The following is a 25870-nucleotide window of genomic DNA, read 5'->3' on the forward strand; positions in this document are numbered from 1 at the left end:
TGTTACAATACCTCCAGCATAACAAAATTGGATATTAGCAATAAGGAAGTAAGTTCGGCAGTGGTAAACTGCTCGAGTAGCATATGAAGCCCAAAGTATATAGGAATACATGTAGATATAAAATCGAGCCAAAAATCGGCGTCTATTTTGCCCCCAAAACACGATGCTCTTAAATGAAAGATGTGAGATGCACAGGGCGATAAATATTAATATTAATATATTTTTTCTTCTGTTAGGATTTTAGGGTGGGGCGTCCCCCATGGAAATATTTAGGAGGGATATGCTCCCCACCCCCACCCCGCCCACCCCGTTTCCGCCGCATATGGAATTAAACATTGCATCCAAGGAGCTCTAATCTAATGACGCATGTCACAGGTTTCGCATTATGTAGTGTGTTGATGGTGCAAGTATTCCCCAATATCTCTATGATCCGAGTGTCGATAGGCTGGTCAAAGTACACAAGAGCAGGAGTGAGACCGTCGGAACTAGCAGTAAATATCTGTGGACAAATACATAATTGCATATGATTGAATTTCATGCGAAACTAAATGGAATACTGATGATAATATCATCAGATTATGAATGGTACCTTGGTTATTATGGTATTTTACAAAAAATGTCAGTGTAAGATATTATAAACAGTGGAGTAGCCAGGGAGATGGTGATTATACCGTAGTCTACCTCAACAGTCTACTTCATAGTCTTCCTGAAATTCACATTTCCATATCAACTCATCTTACAACGAGAATTACCATCCATCCCAAAAACAACGAGGCCTTCTTCTCTGGATAGAGCATACTGCAGTTACTATCCGTTTTCCACAATACACAGAGCTCTCACAATTCACACGTGACCTCTACAAGTAGCGTATGTTAGAAGTATAGGCAATTGCCTAGTTAACGCCACTGTGTGAAAAATAACCGGCCAATATTTAAAGTATTCTCTGAAATTCTAGAAAATATAGTTTTGTAACATGTCCTAATTTTTTAACTAATTTAGGTGTTTGGAAATATTCGCACTTTGGTGTTTTATTGTATGTTATAGGTAGAACGTTGGTTAACAATAAGCACACTATTGTCTCATTTCGTAAACAAAAGCGCACACAATATTGTTACCTTGCGTTCGCTTTATAATCGTTCACCCAACTGAAACTATAATACCAGCTCATTGCTTATTACACAGGTAAAACAGAAACATGTGTCGTGTAGATTTAACCAGAGAAGATCTGATTTAATCAGTTGAGCTGCTTTCAATGAGTGTTATCTTGGTTTAATAGCTTTTAATGGGGTTTAAGTCCTGCAAAGATCGTGGTGAATTCTACTGTAGACATGACTGCATCATGGTGGTCATTGGGGATGTGTTGTGTTTTATGGAAGGGCATGGTATAGGGGTTACTTGTTAGCAAAAAGGGACTGCTATATAAAGCAGTCTTCGTTTACCGATAGTCAGTCTGTACATCGCGGCTACTTTTACCGATAGTCAGTCTGTACATCGCGGCTTACCGATAGTCAGTCTGTACATCGCGGCTTACCGATAGTCAGTCTGTACATCACGGCTTACCGATAGTCAGTCTGTACATCGCGGCTTACCGATAGTCAGTCTGTACATCGCGGCCCTCCGCTCACTACAGACTAGTCAGACCAGTAAGGAACGATAGTATAAAACAGAATGAATAGACCTCAGGCCTATTCCCTTATAGATCCTTGTAGTTAAATATGTCTATGTCTGAAACTGGTGACAGACAATAATCAGTGATGTCTAGACTGCTTTACATTCTCTTTTTGATAAACAATTCACATCATACCATTCCATAAAATAAAACACATCGCCATTACCAGTGACCGCTCTGCCAAGAGAAAAAGGTCTTTTTTCCCTTGGCGTCGAGGATTTGGATGGGAGCGGTTCTCGTTCTGAGCTTATCCCTTATTGCGAGATAAATTGATATTGATGTGTGAATTTCCAAAAGGGTTCTGAAGTAGAGTATGATGTGTTGTTCGAGTCTTGACTCGGACTCGAGTCCAGTTTTTGTCGGACTCTGACTTGGCTCGAACTCGGACACTAGTGCTGCTGTGTCTCATTGTGAGCTTCGACAATTAAAATGTCCGTACTTACTTTATTGCTTCCGGTGTCATCCAAAACATACTGCATATTGCCCACAGAATCCTCATACTTAATGAAGCAGGTTTTAACCCAATAGTTGCCTAATCCTTGAATCACAAACCCAGAAACTCGATAGGAACTGAAAAGATTAACTCGAACCCATCTTTGACTATCTCCGTCAGCGTGACGCCAGAATGTACGGTGATTTAATCTTGCTTTTTCGGCTCCAATTTGATTATTCTTCTTCGATGACGCCGTTAATTGGTCATCTGTAATTAAGTCCCGCTCAAGTCCAAGAGTGTTGTTGCAACCTAAATAGCAATTAAAAAGAACCAGCTATTCAGAATTATGAACTTAATATGAGCTTGATTGCAGGCGCCATATTTTTCTAGATTAAATAAAACCCGCAGTGTTGTACTGTTTTCAAGCTTCACCAACTCAGCAAGCAAAAAACATACATTCAAAATCAGTAACGTAGCTGGGAATTTTGCCGGGGGCAAGCCTGTATGAGGCGGGGGCGAACACACTAAAACTGGTGATGGAAGGGTAGGTGTGGGTGTTGCGACGCACCGGTTCCCCACCACTCTAATCGACAAAAAGTGCACTATTTAGAGTAAAATTATCATTAAAGAAGGTCTAAAGTAAAAGAAAAATGAACAAAGTGACCACTTCCCATGTTACACTGTTAAAAATAGCCACAATAGTTCATCTTAGATGGATATACTGGTAGTCCACTTTTTGCATTAGAGTTTTTGTAGCGAAAAGGTCCATGGAAAATTGCTCGCCCCACCCTCGCAAAAAGATCCTGCCTACGGACCTCTTTGTCTAGATTTAACTCCGATACTACTGGAACGAAAGAGTTAAACAATTTTGGAACATGCAAGAGGGTCGAAATTTTCCATTTTTGTAGTATATTGTGTCATTTGTTTCTACTTTTTAGATGTTCTAGGTCTATTGATATATAAAAATAAAGTAAATGCTTTGTGAAACACATGCTGCAATACAGTGGTCCAAGAGGAAAAATGGTAAATTGGGTCATCCAACGGACCTCTACCTGTAATACTTATAACTCTTTCAAAAAAATTGCGTGCTCTGCAAGAAAAATTTTGTTGTGGGCACGCAATACAAGAAACGTGTGGCGCGTAGCCTTTCCCTAGACCCCATTTTTTTACTTTTCTTTTATTGTTACTTTTTTATTTGGTCAATTTACAATTTACAATTAGTGATGTAACCGGATTAATAGCGATAAGTGAAAACAATTTTTGAATGTATTACCCTGCACTATAAGTAGGCTGCACTTATCGTCTGTCATGTCTGTGTGCAATCATACATTGTAGATTGAATACAATATCGCTCTTTTCAAAGGCACTAAATTTCCATAGAATTACGATCCAGGTTTGTATGCCTATTCTTTGATAATCGATGCTGTTATCAGAGTTCCAGCGTACGTCTAGTACAAGGCAATACATTCAAATATTGCTTTCGGCTACCACTACATGTATGGTAATTAATCCTGTTACATTACTACTTCTACATCAAATTTCGCTTTATGCAGATTTGCGCAATTAGCATTTCAGCTCCTTTCAATTTGGTTGTCTACAATGATCACCATCCTGGGATCTACCGGTATATTAATAATAGAATTCATATGGAACTGTTAACTGCACCATCTCTCCTTCTACCCCTTCTTCCTCTTCCTCTATCCTTACTCTATCTTTTCCCCTGCATTGCCTCCAGCATCCCGGCAGCTACGCCACTGCTCAGAACACGAGAGTTTCTCGATTTATACCACAGAATCTACATTTGAAATCTTTTACCCCAAGCCTTGAAATTGTGTAAGGCTGACAGGGAGTCAATTGAAGCAGGAACCGCAAAGCTTAGGACCCCTTGGAAGATAATAAATAATTGACCTCCAAGAGAGATCTGCGCCTTTCGATTTCATTAGCTTCAAGAGATTGCCCTGTTGAACGAGCGGCTTGATATAGTTTCTCATAGCAAGAACACTGGAAATAAGGCCTTTGACCATTTATTTAAATTTTGGCCAATTCGTCTCGCTGTCTTCGTTATCAGAAAGTTTTTTCGTCCAACCGCATTGAATCATTTTGGTATCGGTGAGTTCGTGAACAGCATTCATTACGTTTGGGTTTTGGAAAGAACCTTCTGTTAAATCATGCATGACTCAATTACAAATCTCTACATCCCTTTCTTCTTGTCTATTGATATTTTGAATAGTGTTTATCTTTCCCTAATAGATAGCGCCCTGATCGATTCTTCCTGCATATCAATATGCTTCATTTACATTACAGTACAGAGATCGGACACTAATCTCTGCAATAACAAACCATAAACAATGATCACCTATATTACAGGTGATATAACAGGTCTATATTACAGGATTAGATTAGTAAACTATGATCTATTTGCAAGTATTATAATATATTGATTGAGCAGGAAAGATGTGATACTATTTTTTTGTATAGTAGTCTAGTTGCCGGCGTCAGGTATACATAGAATGGTTTTTTTTATGATGATGACATGTATGATGCAAAATCATAGGTGTTGTGCGTTTGGTAATTTGGGAGGGTGGGGTTCAAAATGACCCCATAGGATTATAAAATCAAAATTTCAATTGCTCAAATACCTCTTTCAAATATATCAAATTATTTACATAAATAAACAAAAACAAATAAATAAATAAATAAATAAATAAATAATTAAATAAATAAATAAATAAATAAATAAATAAATAAATAAATAAATAAATAAATAAATAAGTAAATAAATAAATAAACGAAAAAAATTGAACAAAACATTAAAATAATAAAAAATAACCTTTGCTGGAAGGAGGACTCGATCCAACGATATTGACATTAGCAGTCTGATGCTCTACCATTGAGCTATGACAGCATGTAGTGATGAGGGTCGAGTTTTTAGCTTATACAGTGTTTGTCTGTGATAATGCCGCCTCGTGAAAGAAATAAATATAAAATCTCAATTTTTAATTTAAATTTATTTGATAATTTTCTAACCTATATTTTCTTTAGAGCAGGGACAAATATTTCCCCTTTTATCCAATTTGACCGCTAAATAAGAATCTATATACTTCTTTTATTACTAATTTAATTAAGACTGGGAAATAATAACCCGACATTCGCCGCTGACATTCGTACTGCAGAAGCGGAGTTATAACTTTTTAAAATTTGCTCCTTCCGTAAAAGGGTACATTATTTTGGCACTTTTTCTTTTTTTTTCCACATTGCTGGTATTAAATATCAAATGGTCATAATTGGCGGTCACTTCAAATCATCCCCAACTGAACGAGGTTCAGGAAAGTCCTCTCATTGTCAATTGTTGGTTAGCCCACCACTTGAACAGGATTTAGCCAAAGCAAACAAAGACTTAAGCTTTTTACTAATGCTATACATAAGTATAAGCTTATTATCCTCTTCAACAATAGGATTAACTGGAATTACGTGCTAGTGTCATTGGTTATTGTTAAAAGGCAATAAGGCGTGTAATTGCAATATTTCCTCTGAATAGGAAAGACTCTCTACATCGAACCATGGATGCTGAAGGTTCGCAATACTGTTATTAGCTGTTATTTAGGGGAAGGTATCTTCCAACCCCAATTTCAAATGTTGTAGATGTAGTAGCATATCGGGTATAAATTTTGAACTTAAACTCTTCACGCACCAGACACATGTTCATATTGTATATTGTGGAGCACGTGTCGCCGAGTGAATAGGACGCTCGACTCATAATCCATAGTATTCTAGCAATTTGACCTGCGGGTCACCATTAGAGTTTAAAATAAACCTTACTTTACGCCATACCTTCAAGTTTTGTTTAAACAATTTTATGACTTCCTTAGATTTACCCAAAAAGTTATATTACTACCGATGAATTTTCAGGTTCATCCTGGAGAGATTTGAACACATCATTACCAAATGCAAACGTGCAGGCATCTGATTTGCCACTGCGAATGGAAATAGATTTGCATTTGACCGGTTTAAGAGTCATGTTCATCCATACTATTCCTCTTGTGTGTCAGCTTTTGTCTCAATATTTGAGTGCAAACACCGTTAGGTCATGCTTGCCTCCGACCCGCTTTAACATAGCTACATGCAAGTGAGGCAATTACCTCGTCAAATAGTAAGATAGAAAAGAGGGAAACAAGAAATCCGCTATACGCTGGCGAAGTGATGTAATAATCGTATTAACTACCATAGCAATAGAATATACCGCGTTACACTGGTACGTTCACGCGGTATTAAACCATATAATGCTGATCACTTGCACCTGTAAGATTAGTATCTTTGAAAAGACCGGTATTGTATTCAATCTATGATTGCAGACATGGGTGATGAGTGCAACCTGCTTATAGTGCAGCGCGATATATTAAAAATTGTTTTTACCTATTGCTATTGTTGGTAGTTAATCCGATTTATTACATCACTTCGCCAGCGTATTGTCAGGATTGCCTCCTCATGGCCCATTTCCAGGACAATAAGACCCTGTTAAAAAGCTACCGGTAGTATTTTCATACCAATATTTAAAATGAGTACCATCGAATTTTAATAACAACTTCGATGATGAGTACATATTTTGTGTAGACACCTTAAACTGGATCTATGAGTCAATTTCTAAGGTCAAAGGAAAGTCTGGGGATACTATTGGAAAAGATAGATTGTTGATTAGTGCGGAAGAGTTTGCACAAGTTTTCTTACCATATACATCATCATCGTTGATTGTAATAATTGTAAAAGCCCCGGATTGATCAATCCCATCGTGCTCTGCGATGTAAAGCATGAGGTTTTCTTGTGGTGCTTCCGGAATGTCGTCATCTAGAATCTCGATGTTCACAGTCTTTTCAGTTTCGTCCACGTCAAAATTGACAACAAAAAGCGTTATTTTGGTAAAATCTGGCTTTGTTGTTGTAGTACAATCGGATGATATCGCTAGCCAATCGTCTGCTGATATTGCTACATTTCAATGTGATTGATCAAGAAATATTGATAAGATTGAAAGATTGATCCCACATGATATCTGTCAAAATCGTTTTACTTCAATGTTGGGAGTGCTGTATTGCATATATCAGACCTCGAGGGCAATGGGTTTCATAGCATTTCACCAATTCTCCAGGGTATCCGGTTTGGTGAAACATCCGGATTTTTAATTTAAACTATATAGTACTAAAACTGTGCTTTTTGTACAATAAGTTTTAAACAAAACATTAAATGTTGCCTTTTGTGATCACACTATACATGGTATAGCCTCCGTGAAAGGAAGCTCCCGTGGTCAATGAACGTCATGCCAGACCGTTGATTTGCTTGAAGTCTTTTGGAATTAGTTTCCATGGGTACAGTATTTTCTTTATCAAATTAGGTTTACCTTAGAAACACTTACAAACACTTCCGGTAAAATTACATATTGTGCATGTTCTCGCGATGGTTACATTGATTGAATCATCTCCCTCTGATACATCATATGGGCCAGGAATACTGTAAGGGAAATCTGACATATGTACGTTACTTAGTTTAGTTATATTACAAATGAACATCCATTCATAAAACTCCCTGGTAATGCATTCGTCGGGAAGAGGTAGAATAATAAAGATTTCTTACCTTTTTGAATGACGTTTGGTAGATATTGACCAGTATCAGGGCATCCTAATACACCAATTGTTAAACAACGTTCTAATTTGTCATTGACAAAAGAGAGGGGTTCAATCTGTATAAAGTTTGATGAAACAATCTTTTCGAAAAATACTACAGCAAGCAGTTGTAGTCGCTTTCTCGTTCCAAAAACCTGATGAGAACAAAAATGTGCAAATTGATAAAGTTAAGATGGATCTCATAATGCTGGATAGCTGAAATCAAAAGTAATCCAGAATCAGATCCATGTCCAATGACTTTATATTGACAAGGACTATCGAGCTTGCATCAACAGATGATATAATAGAATGCTGACTACTGACGATCCGACTGGAAAAGTAAATCTTACATACACCTAGAGATAATGTCTAAAACACCAACATATATGCCATGACTAGCATTGAGTCTCTTATCTAATAAATTATGTAAGGTGTTGCCGGCTAATATGCTTTAAGGCACATCCAGCGTTTGACAGAAGAGCTCAAAGGATTACCAACTCATGGCAGAAGTAGAGCTGGACGTCTACGCATCTTCCCGGGACACCTCCTTTTTAACGGGCAAGTTTTAGTTTGAGGAGAGCTGTTACTTTCTTGCCTGCTATGCGTGATTCATGAAGCAATGAACCAATAGCTACCAATAGCAGCTTATCTTTGATAAGTGCGTTTCATCTTCGTGCATTGATTTTTGTGAAAGCGGAACGGCCACATGATTATAAATACGCGTGTATTTCTGCGCGTATCTTTAAGCTAAAGCCATGATTTCTCCGTGATACGGAAAAACGGAAGAATTCACAGCACAGAATTCGGGGTTTGCTCACGGAAATATGAAAATGCCACAAAATAGTGAAAAACTGTGTAAAATGTCTAACTTTTGTGTTGATTTGCAAAAGAAAACAAAGAAAATTGATGATTTAGCAGTAATCAACCATGAAACAATCCAATCTAGCATTCATTCTAGGCCTATGATCCAATATTCTGGCCGATACAGCTATCGAAAGTACACGCAAGATAATTCATGGTGCTTAATTTTAATTGGGACGTTGAGAGGAGACTAAAGTAAAAAGGTACATATAATTATGTAAGACAAATTACACTTTTAAAAACATGCTTGTATTCACTTTTCACGCTTTATAATGTAAAACGGAAAATCACTGAATCGTCCAATTTGTAACACGGAGTTTGAATTTTGTAACACGGAAAAATCATGGCTTTACTTTAAGCAGTAATGGCTGGTTCGATTTCATTGCAGATGCAAGTTTCATTGAGTGAATTAAAATATAAAGTTGGTAAGCTTTAAGTTAATCGCGAGTCGCGATGACTTCATACATACCTTAGGATTACCAGAGTCATCACGGATGTAATCAAGTGCGTTTGAGTCATTCCCAATCTTAATCCATACAGAAGTAACATACTTAGAAGCTGTAGCTTCTACTTTGAATCCAGTCAATATTTGGGGAGATCCAAAATCAATCTGAATCCAAGGAAACCAGGAATCAATGCAAAGAGCAGCTTGGTTTATTTTTCCCATGGATCCGGTTATGAAACTCTCGGTGGTATTGAGCGGTATAGTGGTTCTTACCAGAAGAGGAGTCTTGCACACTGCATGAAAATAAATAAATACTACAGGTTACATTTGCAAATTCGGTTGCTAGTGTCAAATCAGTTCCTTTCAATTACTGCCTTTAAACCACTGTCATCAACATGCAACGCCTTGCCCATTTTTTATAACTTTGATTAGTAGTTGTAACATTTTCCAAACGGTATACTAATCATCTTATTTAAATAAAACAATTGGTCTTCTCAACAGTCTTAGGATAGGAGGAAAATTTACATTTGAAGAATTTTTTGTCTCTTGCCATATTCCACCGTTTACGATCAATATTAAAGCTCAACATGGCCAAAACCCTGTCACTCTTTAGTGTCATGTAGAGGGTGTACGATGTCTTAATTGGAATGAATTCTGTCGGTACACACTATGAAAGCACATTTACAAAATACCTCTATCGTTACAAAAATACATGACAATATTAATTAAAACATTATAAAATAAAAGTTAAGTACCAGTTTGACACATTTCTCCAATGTAGCCATTACGACAGCTGCACTCATAGAAACCGACGCCATTGACGCATTCTCCGAAATTCAAACAAGGACTTGAGTCACATTCGTCCACATCTTAAGATATAAAAGAAAAAACTACGAGTTATTTTATAGCGACAATGACTATTAGGGCGGGTCATAAATAGGGAAGGTTTTTATTTCAAATCGGCCATGGCCAAAAGGTGTTCCACTTGACCCCACTTGAACAAATATGCACTTTAAAAAATAATTCAAGTGGGTCTTCAGACCCCACCACCACCCTTATTCCCTATATACTGAAATATGCACATTTTGTCCGATATTCAAAGAACAGATACATAATGAGAGGACATGTTGCTTCAAAACGTACATTTTATCCACCCAGAAGCACTTTTCAAACACAAATTAATCATCTACTATAGAAAATAGTCTATAAACAATACTTTTCTCTGAATTTCATAACACTTTGTATGCTAAGATGTCCAATATTCACCAATATCGCATAAATATTACACATACAAAAGTGGGTAACTTCTAATAACATAGCCATGACAAAATTAGGTTGATGTATTATTACCGGACTTGCTTAAAAAGGAATTAAATGAATCAGTAGCTGTTTATATGTGACCCATCATGACAAAACCCGTCATATGTCGTCACTTTTGAAGATACATCCAATAAACATTACAGTAAAAAAAAGGAATTTTGACGGGAAAATTTTACATTTTCATGGACAAAAAATTTAGCAAATACATGTATGACAAATGATATTCCACTCATAGGCCTATTAGCGGTTTACTGTTTACCTGACACTACACTTGAAAGTCTTTCTTTGATTCAAATACTGGCATTTTAAGGCACGTGATCGGCAGATTTGACGAATGTAACCATCCCTTGCCTTCTGCCCATATACCTTGCCACTGGCTTCAGACACCAACTTTATCGCTCTTTCCACTGATTGTGTGTGGCATGGATATTTGGGTACATTTATTGGGACATTTACTATATCTTAAACCTGCTCATCAGTTAGGTGCTTTGTCAGAGGTGGCTCAGTGGCTCTTTGCGCCAATCTATCATTTTGCTGTAAGCCGATGCTGAAACCTTGATCTGAGGGACTTTGAAAAAGCATACAGTCTCATCTGTTGGGTAGTCTAGGAAACGTGTCTCCATCTGCTTCATCATCACTATATCCCTCTACTTCTACATTGACAAGCTCTGAATGAGCAGAAAAGGCATTTCTTTGCATTGCCCTCTTCGCTATGTTCTTCTCAGTGGTTGTCAAATGTTGCAAAAGTTTTATCATGTGGAAAAAGTTTCTAGGTGCTTTTGTGATAGAAGGATTGCTTTTGATTGTGAACCACATAGGGGTGTAGAATTTGACAACAATATTTGCCAATCCTGTCAGTCCAACAGAAGGCCCAGGTGTTCTGATATACAAGCATAGAATTCGTTCTGCAGTTGTTAGCCAACGTGAATGATTGAGACCACCTGGTTCATTGAGTAGATCTTCTAGCCAGTTACCTGAGATCACAGCCATACAAAACTTGTTCTTGTATATATCAGAACATCTGAGCCTTCTTTTGGACTGACAAGATTGGCAAAATCATTGTTGTCAAATTCCACGCCCCTATGTGGTTCACAATCAAAAGCAATCCTTCTATCACAGATGCACCCAGAAACCTCTTCCAGATGATAAAACTTTTGCGACACTTGACAGTCACTGAGAAGAACATAGCCAAGCGGGCAATGCAAAGAAATTCCTTTTCTGCTCACCCAGAAAACCTCCTCCTTGCAATGACAGCTGACATCACTCCAATCATTCGAGAAGAGGCTGTTAGCTGCACGGAAACACGTGGTCAATGTTGCAGAGCATTTTGGCGGCACAGGTGAAGATGTACAAGACAAGCTTGCCAATGTAGAAGTAGAGGGATATAGTGATGATGAAGCAGAAAGAGACACGTTTCCTGACGAAGACTACCCAACAGGTGAGACTGTACGCTTTTTCAAAGTCTCTCAGATCAAGTTTGGAGCATTGGCTTACAGCAAAATGATAGATTTGCGCAAAGAGCCTGTCACTGAGCCACCTGTGACAAAGCACCTAACTGATGAGCAGGTTAAAGATATAGTAAATGTCCCAATAAATGTATCCAAATATCCATGCCACACACAATCAGTGGAAAGAGCGATAAAGTTGGTGTCTGAAGCCAGTGGCAAGGTATATGGGCAGACGGCAAGGGATCGTTACATTCGTAAAATCTGCCGATCATGTGCCTTAATGCCAGTATTTGAATCAAAGAAAGATTTTCAAGTGTAGTGTCAGGTGACAATAATTTGCATCACTGGTGACATTAAACGTGTTGAAACGTGTTGTAAATATACATGTACAAGGATGATTTATAAGGTCCAGTAAATATACACAAAAATGGTTGAAAAGATCTTTGATTTCCTGAAGGAAACCGGTAAACCGCTGATATGAGTGGAATATCATTTGTCATATTTGCTACATTTTTTGTCCATGAAAATATAAAATTTTCCCGTCAAAATTCCCTTTTTTAATGTAATTGTTATTGGGATGTAACTTCAAAAGCGGCGACATATGACGGGTTTTGTCATGATGGGTCACATATAAACAGCTACAGATTCATTTAAAGGAGTATTTCGTGATTCTAGCATCCTCTTTTTATGACATTTTTCAGTAGATATCCACGAAAAAAGCCTATTCCCAAAATTTCAGTTGATTCCGATTTTGCGTTTGCGAGTTATGCATGATTATGCGTATTACACTGCTCCAAAGACAATGCGTTGTAATTTCGTTCTGGTGCACCAGAACGAAATTCAAATTTCACGATATCTTAGCTAAACAAATTAATCTGCAAGAGATATTTTGTACATAAACATTATGTAGCCAGAGGTTTCCAGCGATATAAAAATCTCAACTTTTTAAAGAAAAGTGGGGGATGAGGCTGTGGATCACGAAATGCCCCTTTAATTCCTTTTTAAGCAAGTCCGGTAATAATACATCAACCTAATTTTGTCATGGCTATGTTATGAGAAGTTACCCAGTTTTGTATGTGTAATATTTATGCGATATTGGTGAATATTGGACATCTTAGCATACAAAGTGTTATGAAATTCAGAGAAAAGTATTGTTTATAGACTATTTTCTATAGTAGATGATTAATTTGTGTTTGAAAAGTGCTTCTGGGTGGATAAAATGTACGTTTTGAAGCAATATGTCCTCTCAATATGTATCTGTTCTTTGAATATCTGACAAAATGTGCATATTTCAGTATATAGGGAATAAGGGTGGTGGTGGGGTCTGAAGACCCACTTGAATTATTTTTTAAAGTGCATATTTGTTCAAGTGGGGTCAAGTGGAACACCTTTTGGCCATGGCCGATTTGAAATAAAAACCTTCCCTATTTATGACCCGCCCTAATGACTATGTCTTTCTGTCTCATCTTACACAGGAATCTTTCCTGGTAATATTTATGCTCTTGATTGAAGATCTTGATTGATGCTGATTTCATGCACCACCCCCAAGGTACCTTCAATGGGCTATTCTATTTCAAATCCACACTCCTGTGGAAGATGTTGGAAACATCTTTCACAGGGAAAATATGAATTTTAAATGGAATGAACACATTAGGCAACTCCATTTGAATGCAGTACGCCCTCTGAGGAAGATTCAAGAGAGATGGGCGAGTTTCAAATATAGTTGGTAATTCCATTTGAAATTTATACTCCCCTGTGAAAGATATTCCAACATATTCTACAGGGGATGTGTATAATTGAAATGGAATAGCCGATTTTATTTTCCAGAAGCTATTTCACATTGCTCGTCTTGTATCTTTCGCCAATCTTGCTTCGTCATTTTTATATACATGATATCTATTTCATACATACTATTCCATGTTCTGCATTATCTAAAATCGAATGTACTCTATGCCGATTTTATATATAACCTTGCGTCTTATTCTATTGTTTGTGTAGCCAATCCGTATCACGGTTGTTTGATGTGACCATTTATTAATTTAATTTTTTTATTAAATTTAATTTTTTTAACAAAACATTATATAATATTAAATTCTAGACATGGACAATACCAAAAACTATCACACTATAATATGTACGTATTTTTTCAGCTCTTTTTTAACACAGATTTTAGTTTCTTTTTCAATTTATTCATCTTTTGCTGCATATTTGTGGTATTTTGTATTCCATAAGCCGTATATTTGTGAGCAAACTGAGGGCGCTATTTACATATATTTTAAATTTAATTTAGCCAAATAATATAAGTTATTCCTAACATTTCATGATAAATAGTTTTGTGAAAATGTCGTTACTATCTGTTATTCCTTTTCTAATATTTTTAATGAAATTATACCAGTGTCTAACCCTTGTAAAGATGAAAACACGATTTTATACAAATAGCGCCATCAGTGTTCACCTTTTCTTAAAAAATGACGTAGTTTTATGCTATCAAACAACCGTGGTATTAGAAATGACATCTAACAAGTTGTCACATGTACCTCTTTTGTCGTGATTATGTCTTACTTGACTCCCTGCGAATCATATTTGCCAATACCCATAACCTCTATAAATAAAAATGCCATTATATTATTTTACCAATATCACAGTTGATGCCTTCAAAGCCGGGTATGCAGGTACAATTGTAAGAGTTGATGTTGTCCACACAATCTTGATTAGTTAAACACGGATTAGATAAACACTCATCGATATCTGAAATATAAGTCAACATAAAGAATAACACCTTTCAATGTAAATCAATTCAAAATATCGTTGTTGATGAGCAGGGTAAACCATCATGTAACTTTGACCTCAGAAGTCAAACCTTCTACGAAGTAAAACATGACCAAGACAACAATTTTGTCATTTTCTTTGGCACAAAAAACGGTTCCAAATATAAAATTAAAACAACAAATTTTTTCGAAGTGGACTTTTGAAAGTCCATTATTTTGAAGAAACAAGGCTTTTTTGGTGTACACCAAAAACGTTAAGGTTTTTTAAATATACGTAATGCGTGTATATACTATAGTATTGCTTGTATTTAGGTTCAATGTGTTAGAATTATCAGGGCAGTATTCATAATAATTATTGTTGGAAATGCACGCGCCAAACACACGCGTGACAAGATACACCTGTCCACCTCGCATGCCGACGCGCGATCATTGTACGCAGTGTACTCGTAGGATATACGCGAGTGAATAAACATGAATACGCATTTCTGCGCACGCACATAATGCTGAATGCATGACTTACTGAACAGTATACGCAATGACATACGCGAGTGTATACACATACATACGCACCCCGCGAGCCGCGCACGTATATAATAATCAACACAAGACTTGCCAAACCTTGTACGCATGTGACATTTACTAGTGCATACACATACGCACAAACATCTCCAACACATTTTACTTGTAACGTTTAAACGCCCAAAACGCATTGCGCATTATAGTCTAAAGCATACTATTCAAAACGTATGCGAACACAGTACGCGTATATGACAATCAAGTGTGCTTACGCACAAACACGTGTAGTACATAATTTGTCTCTCGTTATAAAAGGTCAGCAGACCTTGCTCGTCCTTCAACATGTTCGAGGGGAGTATGCCGATTTAATTTGGTTACGTAATGTATCCTTCCAAAGCAAACACTATAGACCATAAGAGCCTCGTCCAATGGCACAGTCCAATAACCTCAATTACATATTCATAGCGCAAAATTTGACCTCAAGTTGCAGAGTATGAGTTTTTGTACCCAAATCTTCAAAGGTCATTCAATGAATGTATAAATGTATTGAAGTTTAAGAACTGTTCACCTGAAAGATCAGCATGTTGTGGATCCTAGTGAAATGAACTGGAAATTGTGTCATTGTAAAAGTTCTAATGTTGTCCTCGAGAGAGACAGTTATATGCTTCGCTATGCATCTGTGTGTTAAAACAGGCTCACTTTGTACAATATTATAAAGCGAGAAAAACGCATGTCTGGTTGTACATAACACGTGAGCAAGACAGGCTCTATAATAATGTAACATTAATGTTTCACATTCCTTTACCCCCTCCCCATCAATGTTTAAGCAAACACTTGACTAAACGTCATTTCATTTGAAAGTTACTGCTTGGTTATTAATAATGCAAATAAAGTGCTAAACCCTTAACATTTTGCTAACACCCCATCCCTCCCCTCCCCCTCCAATCAATGTTGGGTTCTAGGCTCCCGTGACCATACAAACTAGGATTCAAAATTGCAGAGTCCGAACACGGAGGCTGATCATAAGAGCCAGATCAACATTGTTACGGGGGAAGGGGGTGTCGAATACGGTTCATGGTCCTAAAGTATCCCAAGACTAGTTTCCGTATCTTGGGTTTTGTTTACAATTTCCTATGCGATGGTAATGACATTTAAAAAATAAAGAAAAAAAATTGACGGTGATTCGAACAAGGGATCTCTAGATTATTATTATCATCATCATCATCATCGTCGTCGTAGAGCCTGGTTTCCACCAAAAAATATCAACAACCAGATAAGGCTCAAATGAAAATAAAGTGGACTATTTACAGTCCATTTCGAAAAAATATTTTGTTTTAATATTTCAGAGATATAATTTACTCTTCTCTCAGTTTGTGGAAATGGCAGAGCTTTTAACATGTATTCGGAGGAAATTCATATTTTTTTACTAAAGCTACCTTTGTGCCATTTAGAATTTCTGGCAGCCAAACACAATAATAAAGATGTCTGAATACAATGGACATATCAAAGCTTGTATCAATCACGCATTTATTAGTGATTTCCATTTGTGAAAGATTTATCTAGTGCTATGAAAAATTGTATTCGTAGGTAATGTAAATAATACCACTCAAAAATTATCACAAAAAAATCATAATCATGTACAAATATGTACAAAACTGAACAGGCAATCTTTGACTGCACACCTTTCAGGAAATCAATTTAGATTCAATCCAATGACTGCTTTTCATAACTGATGTAGATGTTTTTAAAAATGAGTCAAAATAGCATGTTTTTGGGTCTCTGTGTTTTCACAGAAGGGGGTCTTATATATGGCGCAAAGCGTACGATCAAGGACGAATAAACTCAATACAAAAACGAAAGCATACCTTTTAGTTATGGCCCTGAACATGCCGTGTACACTTTTCGTTGGATTCGACCATATACTTCAGGTGTACGATCACCGTTCTTTTTTATGTTAAGAGGTTGTTCTGTCCATTAATGATTCAATTATGTAAAAAGCGGGTCATATAGGTCATATATGAAACAGAGTATCCATGAAAGGTAAGAACAGTTCGAGCTATTATCGGTTGCATAAACATTTGCAAACCCGACAACGTGTATCGTCCTAAATTTCAGGGTTCAAACAATAACAATAATTTATATGCATTATTTTTTCATTAAAATAATAACGCTGTTTAAGTATAGTGTAAACCTAAGCATTCTGATAACATGTCATATTGATTGACTTGTATTATTATTCTATATAGATGATAAATCACAATATTATGTCTTATATGAATCAAGTGGTTTTAATTGAAACAAACTCATATTGACCATAAAAACGAATTAATACAGCCGTCTCTCAACAAAATTCCCGGGCACCGAAATTGTCCAGTGCAATTACGACCCAGTAATACAATAAAGGCAGACAACAATTGAGCACAAGTAGCCATGGCGTCATTGCACTGGACAATTTCGGCGCGGGAATTTTGAATATCGCGTGTTGAGAGCCGACTGTTTTTATTCGTTTTTATGGTCAATATGAGTTTGTTTTAAATAAAACCATGTGATTCGTGCTTGATAATTATTTTTCTAACATAAGGCATAATGTTGTGATTGCCTGAGACATTCTTTAATGGGTGTATTTTTATGTGGTTTATTAATTTTATTACCATTTTGGCACAGATCACCATCGAACCCTGGAAGGCAGAGACAGACATAACCACCAAATCGGTCTTCACAGGTTCCTCCATTCAGACAAGGTACTGATAGACATTCATCAAATCCTGTAATACAAAAATAAACGCATATGAAAACGATAACGATGATGTGCGTGAAATCCGCTATTTACTAGTCCCACAAAACAGCATAATTAAACTATTCAGAATAATAGTTTATTAGATTACAAAATGTTATAAGGTTAATGTCCAAGTAATGTAAAAAAAATTGAAATTCGACCACTGGCACCTCGACTAATTTATTTCCTCATTCTTCAACCTAATTATAAGATAACTTTGTGTCCAGAGTGTACTTTAAGGACTGAGCATCGTTTGTCAAAAAAAAATAGAATTGCGCCATCAGCCTGGTTAGTTCTAAGTAGTACAAACTTGAGTCCTACCAAAAAAACAAAAACAAAACAAAAACACTCGTTTTTATACCAAAGTTCAGAGTGCATATAAGCTAATTTACCAGTGGCGCAGATTTCTTTTTGACATGGAGGGTCGATGGGATTGGTAAAATTTTCTTGAAGTGAATGAATCCATCACTTTCTGGCGACGCGCAGGAACAATTTTGAAATATTGAAACTAAACTGATGAAAAGTTGTGCAAAAGTGGAATAAATTCGCACAAATTTGCACTTTGGGGGCTAAATATCAACATACAGGCGTCAACATTGGGGGATGATTGTATGGACTTATCCGGGGATTTAACCCCCCCCCCCCACCACCACCACCACCACCCCTCGGGATCTACGCCTATGTTATTTACCAGGGAGTGTCGTATTCTCCGTTCCGAATTTAAATGCAATTATCTTCCACGGCCACGTTCAATGACTCGGACTTCCTAACCTCTCCAAACTACACCCATGTGCATAAAGTTACATAGACGTGCTACATAATACATCACATACCACAGAACGCCGCTCTGTCCAAAAGTACATCTAACCGTGTAGGTGTCCAATTCTCTCTAAGCGTCAATGCGTCAATAGACTCTACAAACCACCACTGAGGTTCTGGTTTATCGCTGCAATACTTGCTGTCCTCCACATTTATGAAATACTTGATTGGAGCAATAACTGAAGTACAGTAGCATCGTTCGTTGGAAGCAAGAGTCCATTTTGAAAAGCCATCAGTGTCCAGTTTCATTTGCAGTACACACGTGCTCGCGTATGTTTGGATAATCGCTGCGATTTAGGAAAAGGGAGAAGAATGGGAATAGAATAGAACGACATTCGAGTGGTGGATAACCCACACTAGGGTGGGGCGAAAAACACTTTTTTTCTCAGATCGACTTGGAACTCTCTGAGAATTTTACTAGGATACATACTACTATTGTGCTAAAATATCAGTAAGATCGGAGCATGTTTCGCCCAGGCAGTAGATTTTCACAAAATCCCTACTTATTTGCTAAAAGGAGGGATTTTGTGAAAATTTACTGCCTGGGTGAAACATGCTGATATGATATCAGCACAATATTAGTATGTACCCCAGTAAAATTCTCCGAGAGTTTCAAGTCGATCCGAGAAAAAAAGTGTTTTTCGGGACACCCTAACCCACACCCGTGAGTAAATTTGATGACGTTAGAGAGGTTGTGATTTCCAAACGTACGTATCGTACGCTCTCGCAAATAGGCTATATACCGCGGCAAAATCATCGAGAGCGTTTTTGAATAAACAAACGGGCGTACGAAACATTCTCTCTATTCGCCGTAGAAGTATTGTAATAATCAGATTAACTACAATAGCAATACATGAATACAATTTTTGAATATTTCGCCCTGCGCCACAACGTTCAAGCGGTACCTATGCATTGAACCACAGATGTAAAAGAACAGGGATAAAGACATAGATCGTAATTATTCTATAGAACGATTAGTATTTTTGAAAAGAGCGGTATTGCATTCAATCAATGATTGCAGACATACACAGGTGATGAGTGCAACCTGCTTGTAGTGCGGGGCGATATTTGCATTCATCTATTGCTATGATAATTAATCCTGTTACATCATCACTTCTACGGCGAATTGATGCTGATATACAGCCTGTCTCAAACAAATTGTGCAAGTGAAAAGCGCCCTCTCTGGCAATTAGAAAATACCGTTGTGACATGATGCTTACATCAACGTTAAGGGCGTAATCTGGTTCTACCTTCAAGTAAGGAGTCACAAAAATATCAGCAAGTAACATTATAGAGTTATGTGTGACTATTCCACTCCCACAAAGTCGTTCACCATAGACCATCCCTTAGCTCTCAAATGCCGTTTGTTCTGTTCAATTTTCGTGTTTCAATCTCGAGATATGTTTAGTTAACAACGAAATGGTAAAATCACAATTGTGCCACTTTTGCTAGGGAAGAGGGCTGTACATATGTAAATCAATGATAGCATCAAGTTTTATCAAGAGTTCCTTCGTGAAATCAAAAGAATGCATTGATTACACAATAATACAAAATTGTTTTTACTGTTTTTACTGTTTATCATGATAGTTTATACAGGTATAATGATTCTCCTTTTCCACTTAAAACAGATTATAAGATAAATAAATATTTCACATTCTGCTGTTAAATTAATTACATATGCATGTCAATGATTTTATCATGGTAAATACTGTTCTCTTTGTCACTCACGGCATGTTAAAAGACAAACAAATATTGCACACTTATAGGTTAAGGGGTACTACACCCATTGCATTTTTTGCATTTTTTGCATTTTGTGAAGAAATGAGAAAAGAAATTGGACAAAGTGGTATGCAAAATGAAGGGGCAAATCTTCTCGTTCAATTGGTGGCATCAGTATCAATGAAGCGTACATGCTTCTAATGATATAAGCCAAAAGGTGGTACATCACTGATGTTTTAAATTCACTTCATTTTGGAAAGCTTACTATCAACGGATTTCGTTCACTTTTTGTATATGTCTTGCTAACACATTCGGGACATAATGTTGTTATGTAAAATGGGAATAAGCGGTCCCTGATTTCTTTTATGACTTCATGAACTTGGTGCTCCACAACTTTAAATATATTTTGTATTTTGAACTTGCGACACTATTTCACTGAAACTTAATTAAGCCATAGGTAACAGGTTACCACAACCACACTACAGCAATGTTGAAAAAGATTGTATTTTTGTCACCTATACCACCATATTAGGTAGTTTTCCGTAAGCTTCATTTTTGTGATTTTGGTAACTATTTTATATTTATTTGCCCAATCCATCTCAACTAGGCAATCTAAATTGTACTCACCATTTACATCCCAAGGTATTTTAGTATATCCACCTCACATATTTCCATTGTATATCCAGTAACAGACAAAATATCAAAATTGATGCCTCATTATGACATGTATGATATCACAGACTACCACATGTTGCCTGAATTTGACCTGAACCAATTGACCTATAACCTGACCTTTGATGACCTTATAACCTTTTTAATCTCTTTTCCTAGCAACACATTATAGAAGATAAATACATGGTGTAGTATTAAATTGTCTATGTGGAAGAGATTATGCCTATTTAATTTATTCAGTGTTATAATCAGTGAGTACATTTCTATAGATGGTATAACAAAGGATTTAATGTATTCTATTCATGTACCGTACTTGAACATGTTGAAAAGAATAAATTATGGTTTGTTATGAAACACGCATCTGAGTTACTAGGATACATGTAAACAAAAAATATATAGGGCTAAAATGACTCACTATACAATGGTTTAAAAGCACCTTTTTTTAAATTATTTTATTTTTTTCTTTATTTCACATGATCCGTGCATATATCGCCTAGCTATTAATGAAAACATATTTTTTAGACCAATCAAACCAATATATGGGTGTAGTACGCCCTTAATGAACGCGTATTACTTGTTGGGATAGAAATTAGACAAAATAATACACACACGCTGAGGTTGACGCGTCTAATGCACAAGCCCCGAAGGGAGGAGTGCATTAGACACATCAACCTGAGCTTTAATTGATTTACATGTACATACCTCTTCCCTAGTAAAAGTGGCACAATTGTGATTACCCTTTCGTTGTTAACTAAACATATGTCGAGATTAAAACAAGCAAATTGAACAGAACAGACGGCGTTTGAGAGCTACGCCCTTGACGTTGATGTAAGTATCATGTTACAACGGTATTGTCTAATTGATATCTCGAAGTTTTTGACAAAGCTAATAACTCCAACTTTAGCATTAAAACATATAAAATAATAAAAATCCTCGTATAAAGCATTGTTATCTAAATGTTTATATTCATGTCTTTTTTGGTATTGATTTTTTAATCACTAAATAACACTTGTTCAGACTGTTTATTCTTGTCTTCTTTACCAATGCAGTTGGAAAACAATCCATATGAATTATATATGCAAAGCTGTATAGAATAAATGTTTCTGTTCCAACAACCCCCACCCCTTCCCAAACATGATATACAATTGCCTATTATAGTAACCGAAATGGTAACCTGAGCTTTATTCCTTTTTAGTTGCAATCCTCTTACATCCCATGCAGTACGGTTTTACATATCTCCCACAGCAAGATATGCTTTACATTTCCTAATCTTTCTTCGATTACTAGGTTAATGTTATTTTAAAGAAGACAATTTTATCCAAACAGTTACATTTCAGCACATCACATCAAAGCTCCCATTGGGCGACCCATTCATTTTTTAAAGGAAGCTTTATTCAATATATATGCGGATTACATCATGAGGAAAGTATTTCAGTGATGATGTTATCAGCTAACGGAAGAAAGATAACTAACTTACAACGTTGACTTTTCAGTTCAAACAAACTATATGACGTGTCATGTCAAAAGGAGACACTTTTGGGCAGGATCGTAAATGGAGAAATAGTCACATATTTAGTGTATTTTTTTCACATTTTGGGTTTGTTGCGAATTTGTGATGTTATTAATGTTACAAATATTGTCTGATAGTTTCAGACCGGAATATAACTGGCATCTGGTATTTTTTGAGACAAATTTCAAGGTAATTCCTACTCTCAACATGGTTAATAATATGTTTAAAGGCCGATATCTCAATTTCCAATTTGACATTACCATAACTTACGATCTCAATATCTTCGCTCAGGAATGTCCGATTTCATTGGGGAAAACGGCATTGTGGAGCAAAATATCTCTATATCTAAGATATGTAAAAACCTTAAAATTGATAACGTGCCCAAAAGTGTCTCCTGTTGACATGACACGTCACATATAATGTCGTAGTCTCTTACGGCTTCAAAATAAAGCACTGAAAGCATTTCATAAACTATTCCTGCTTATTATTCATACCACGATTACTGACAGTGCTTTTAGTTTCCCAGCAAACACAAGAATGTTTTTAAACGTTTTAAACAAGCTATATTTCGGGTTTGGGTTTAGATAAAAACTTTTAATAATATTAAATGTCGGGCTATATAAAGATCATGAAAACGTTTTAAAATGTTATACATGTACATGAAAACATACTACAATAATATTTTTTAATGTTTTCAAAATGTTATTGTAAAATAATTTTTACCAAGATATGTTGCTAAATATTTTGTTAACACTTAAATAACGTTATGTGGGAATATTTGCAGTAGATTATCAACAAATGTATTAGAATGCTATGAAAACGTTTATACCTTTTTATGTCCATTATATAACCCGACATTTAAATGTTTTCTGACAACCTTTTCTAATCTTTCACAAACGATGTCGAAAACGTTTTGTGCTTGCTGGGGTCAAATTACTTAAAATTTGAGTGAAAACAAAGAACGAAATACTTACATGTTATTAAAAGGGCAAATTTCATCGTTCTTTGAGCAGCTGATAAGTATGGATATAGCTCAAACAATGGTACTGCCTATCTCTAACACGACAAAAACTATTAATGATGGTGGATTTTGGAAAGCTAATCAAATTGGACACAAACTGAGGTCATTATAATGATTGTAACCTTCTTCCTACCGATGTTCAGTACAGAAATCCAAACCAACAAAAAAAAAGTAATTATTTGTAAAAATCTTTCAACATCGGAATATTGTCAGCTATTAATGTCACTATCGTTATCTGCAGCCAATATGAAGACTGCATTGATTATATTAGCACAAACAGCCCCAGTCTTACCTTAGTTTATGAACAATCGACAATGCAAAGAGCTTAGCATGCCTTCCACTTTCACTTACATTTTGGGGAAAACATGTGGATCACAGGTGTATCTGCATTGATTAATTAAAATATTAATTAGAAGTTAATAACTGCGCATCGGTTATTGGAGGGCATTGTAAAAAAGTCATTTTGCCTTTGGAACTGCGCCCCTCGGGATATGCCGAGGTCCAAAGCAAAATGTTTAGATTTGTCACAATGGCCGACATACAGGGTTGCAGTCAAAAAACTGCAATAGAACAAAGAATCGATATTTATGCAAGAACTAAGTCGAACTTTACCAATATGTGACCGTCCACGGCGAATGAGCCGTAAATTCCTCCCCGGTCAATTTTGTTTTATTCCGTGTTTAAAAAATAAACATCATAAACTTAAAAATGGTATATCATTTGACTTCAAACGATATCCAGAAGCGGTGTTATGGTTTGTTAAACTTTGCTCCTTCAACAAAATTATAGCTTTTTACGTTTTTACATGTGTCTCTTTTCCCACATTGCTGGCAATAAATATCAAACAGTCATAATTGGCGGTCATTTCAAATCATCCCCAAGTCAACGAGGTTTAAGAAAGTTATCTCATTGTTAATTGTTGGTTATGCATACCTGTACAAAATACAATGCCTGGTAACCCACCACTTGAACAGGATTTAGCAAAAGCAAACAAAGACCAGAGCTATTAAAAGTTCTATAGTTCTAGCCATCTAAGGTAGAAGCTTACTATCCACTTCAACACTATGATTATTGATTAGTTTTTAGACTACCAAAATAAGACAGATGTCGGGCCAGCTTAAGTAACTGATGAATACGACCTTCGTACACATTTTACACCGTAACTCAGAATACAATTTAGGGAATTTACGGCTCATTTGTGCTGCCGGGTCACATATTGAAAAATTCAATAAATGTCACACTCAATGGCCACCTTCTGCGAAAATATGAAGTGAATCGCGACTACCGTTTAATTTTTATTAGTCCTTTTGCTGCGAAATCCAATTTCGTTATTTGTCCACGAGATACCATGTACTTTGAATGAGAGCACACAGTGCACGGTAAAGGCACCAGATCTGAAACTGACTTGTACTTAAATAAGGTTGATTTTTGCGTGATTTTAATATCTTTTTTCTGTTGAAACAAACTTTCTAACATTACTTTAAGTCCTTCATACTTCACTCGACTCCAACTCCAGTTTTTTTAATCCCAATATGTCCAACTTACTGGAAATTTTGTAATTCACACCACTTCAATTTGTGCGCATTTCATTTCGATGTTTGAAAAACCCGCCTACAAATTTTAATGTTTTTGATAGAGAATAAACATCTTTAAAGTAAAGGTAAAATGAAAATAACAACAAATAATGTTTCTTCTCCTTAAACAAGACCAAGGGCAATAACAATTTGGGTGCTCCATTTCATTTCAATGCCAATGAGGTTAACAAAATGGCAGTTGTTCCAAATCTACCTTACACAGAGTGGGCTGACATTCAAATTTTAGATGTCTCTTGGACAAACATTAAGATTGGGTGGCGTTATAAAATGTGTCATAAAAACAAAACGGTAAATGCTAAACCTTAATTTTTTTTAACACAAGGGCACTGATGGATATACCATATATAAAATGTTTTAAAACCTAAAATGTTCAACTTGGTTCTTATATAAAAATGGATTCTTTTCTCTATTGCACTTTTTTTTTACTCACCCTGTATTACCGATGCTGTATCGTTATAATTACATTAGAAGAGCATGCCTTCCACTTCGACTACATAATTAATTTTTGGGGAAAAGACATTGATTAATTAGAATATTTATTGCAATCAAAAAATTAATCAAAATATTATACCTTGTCATTTACTATATAAGACAAACCCTGGGCAAAGCTGTATACGATGTCATTCAAAAAGTTCTACCTCCACTCT

At 36.2% G+C, this 25870-nt stretch overlaps 1 protein-coding gene across 1 annotated transcript; it reads right to left on the bottom strand.

The window, feature by feature from the left end:
* Positions 1-320: 320 nt before the first annotated feature.
* On the bottom strand, positions 321-18990 carry LOC140170386 (uncharacterized). Its single transcript, XM_072193763.1, has 10 exons — positions 18721-18990; positions 17763-17876; positions 14462-14575; positions 9815-9928; positions 9084-9352; positions 7725-7908; positions 7507-7614; positions 6828-7082; positions 2113-2411; positions 321-499 (listed from the first exon to the last, which is right to left on the bottom strand). Exons 1-10 carry the CDS (start codon positions 18953-18955, stop codon positions 329-331), a joined length of 1863 nt encoding a protein of 620 aa, XP_072049864.1. The 5' UTR covers positions 18956-18990; the 3' UTR covers positions 321-328.
* Positions 18991-25870: the final 6880 nt, after the last annotated feature.

Source organism: Amphiura filiformis, chromosome 14 (genome assembly GCF_039555335.1).
Source record: "Amphiura filiformis chromosome 14, Afil_fr2py, whole genome shotgun sequence".
NCBI classification, from domain to species: Eukaryota; Metazoa; Echinodermata; class Ophiuroidea; order Amphilepidida; family Amphiuridae; genus Amphiura; species Amphiura filiformis.

Coding starts and splice junctions, on each gene's coding strand:
- LOC140170386 (XM_072193763.1), bottom strand. CDS start 18,955: ATGAAACTGGACACTGATGGCTTTTCAAAATGGACTCTTGCTTCCAAC. Junction 14,576..17,762: donor TGGTGATCTGTGCCAAAATG/GTAATAAAATTA, acceptor CTTATATTTCAG/ATATCGATGAGTGTTTATCT. Junction 7,083..7,506: donor TAATTTTACCGGAAGTGTTT/GTAAGTGTTTCT, acceptor ATTGAAATGTAG/CAATATCAGCAGACGATTGG.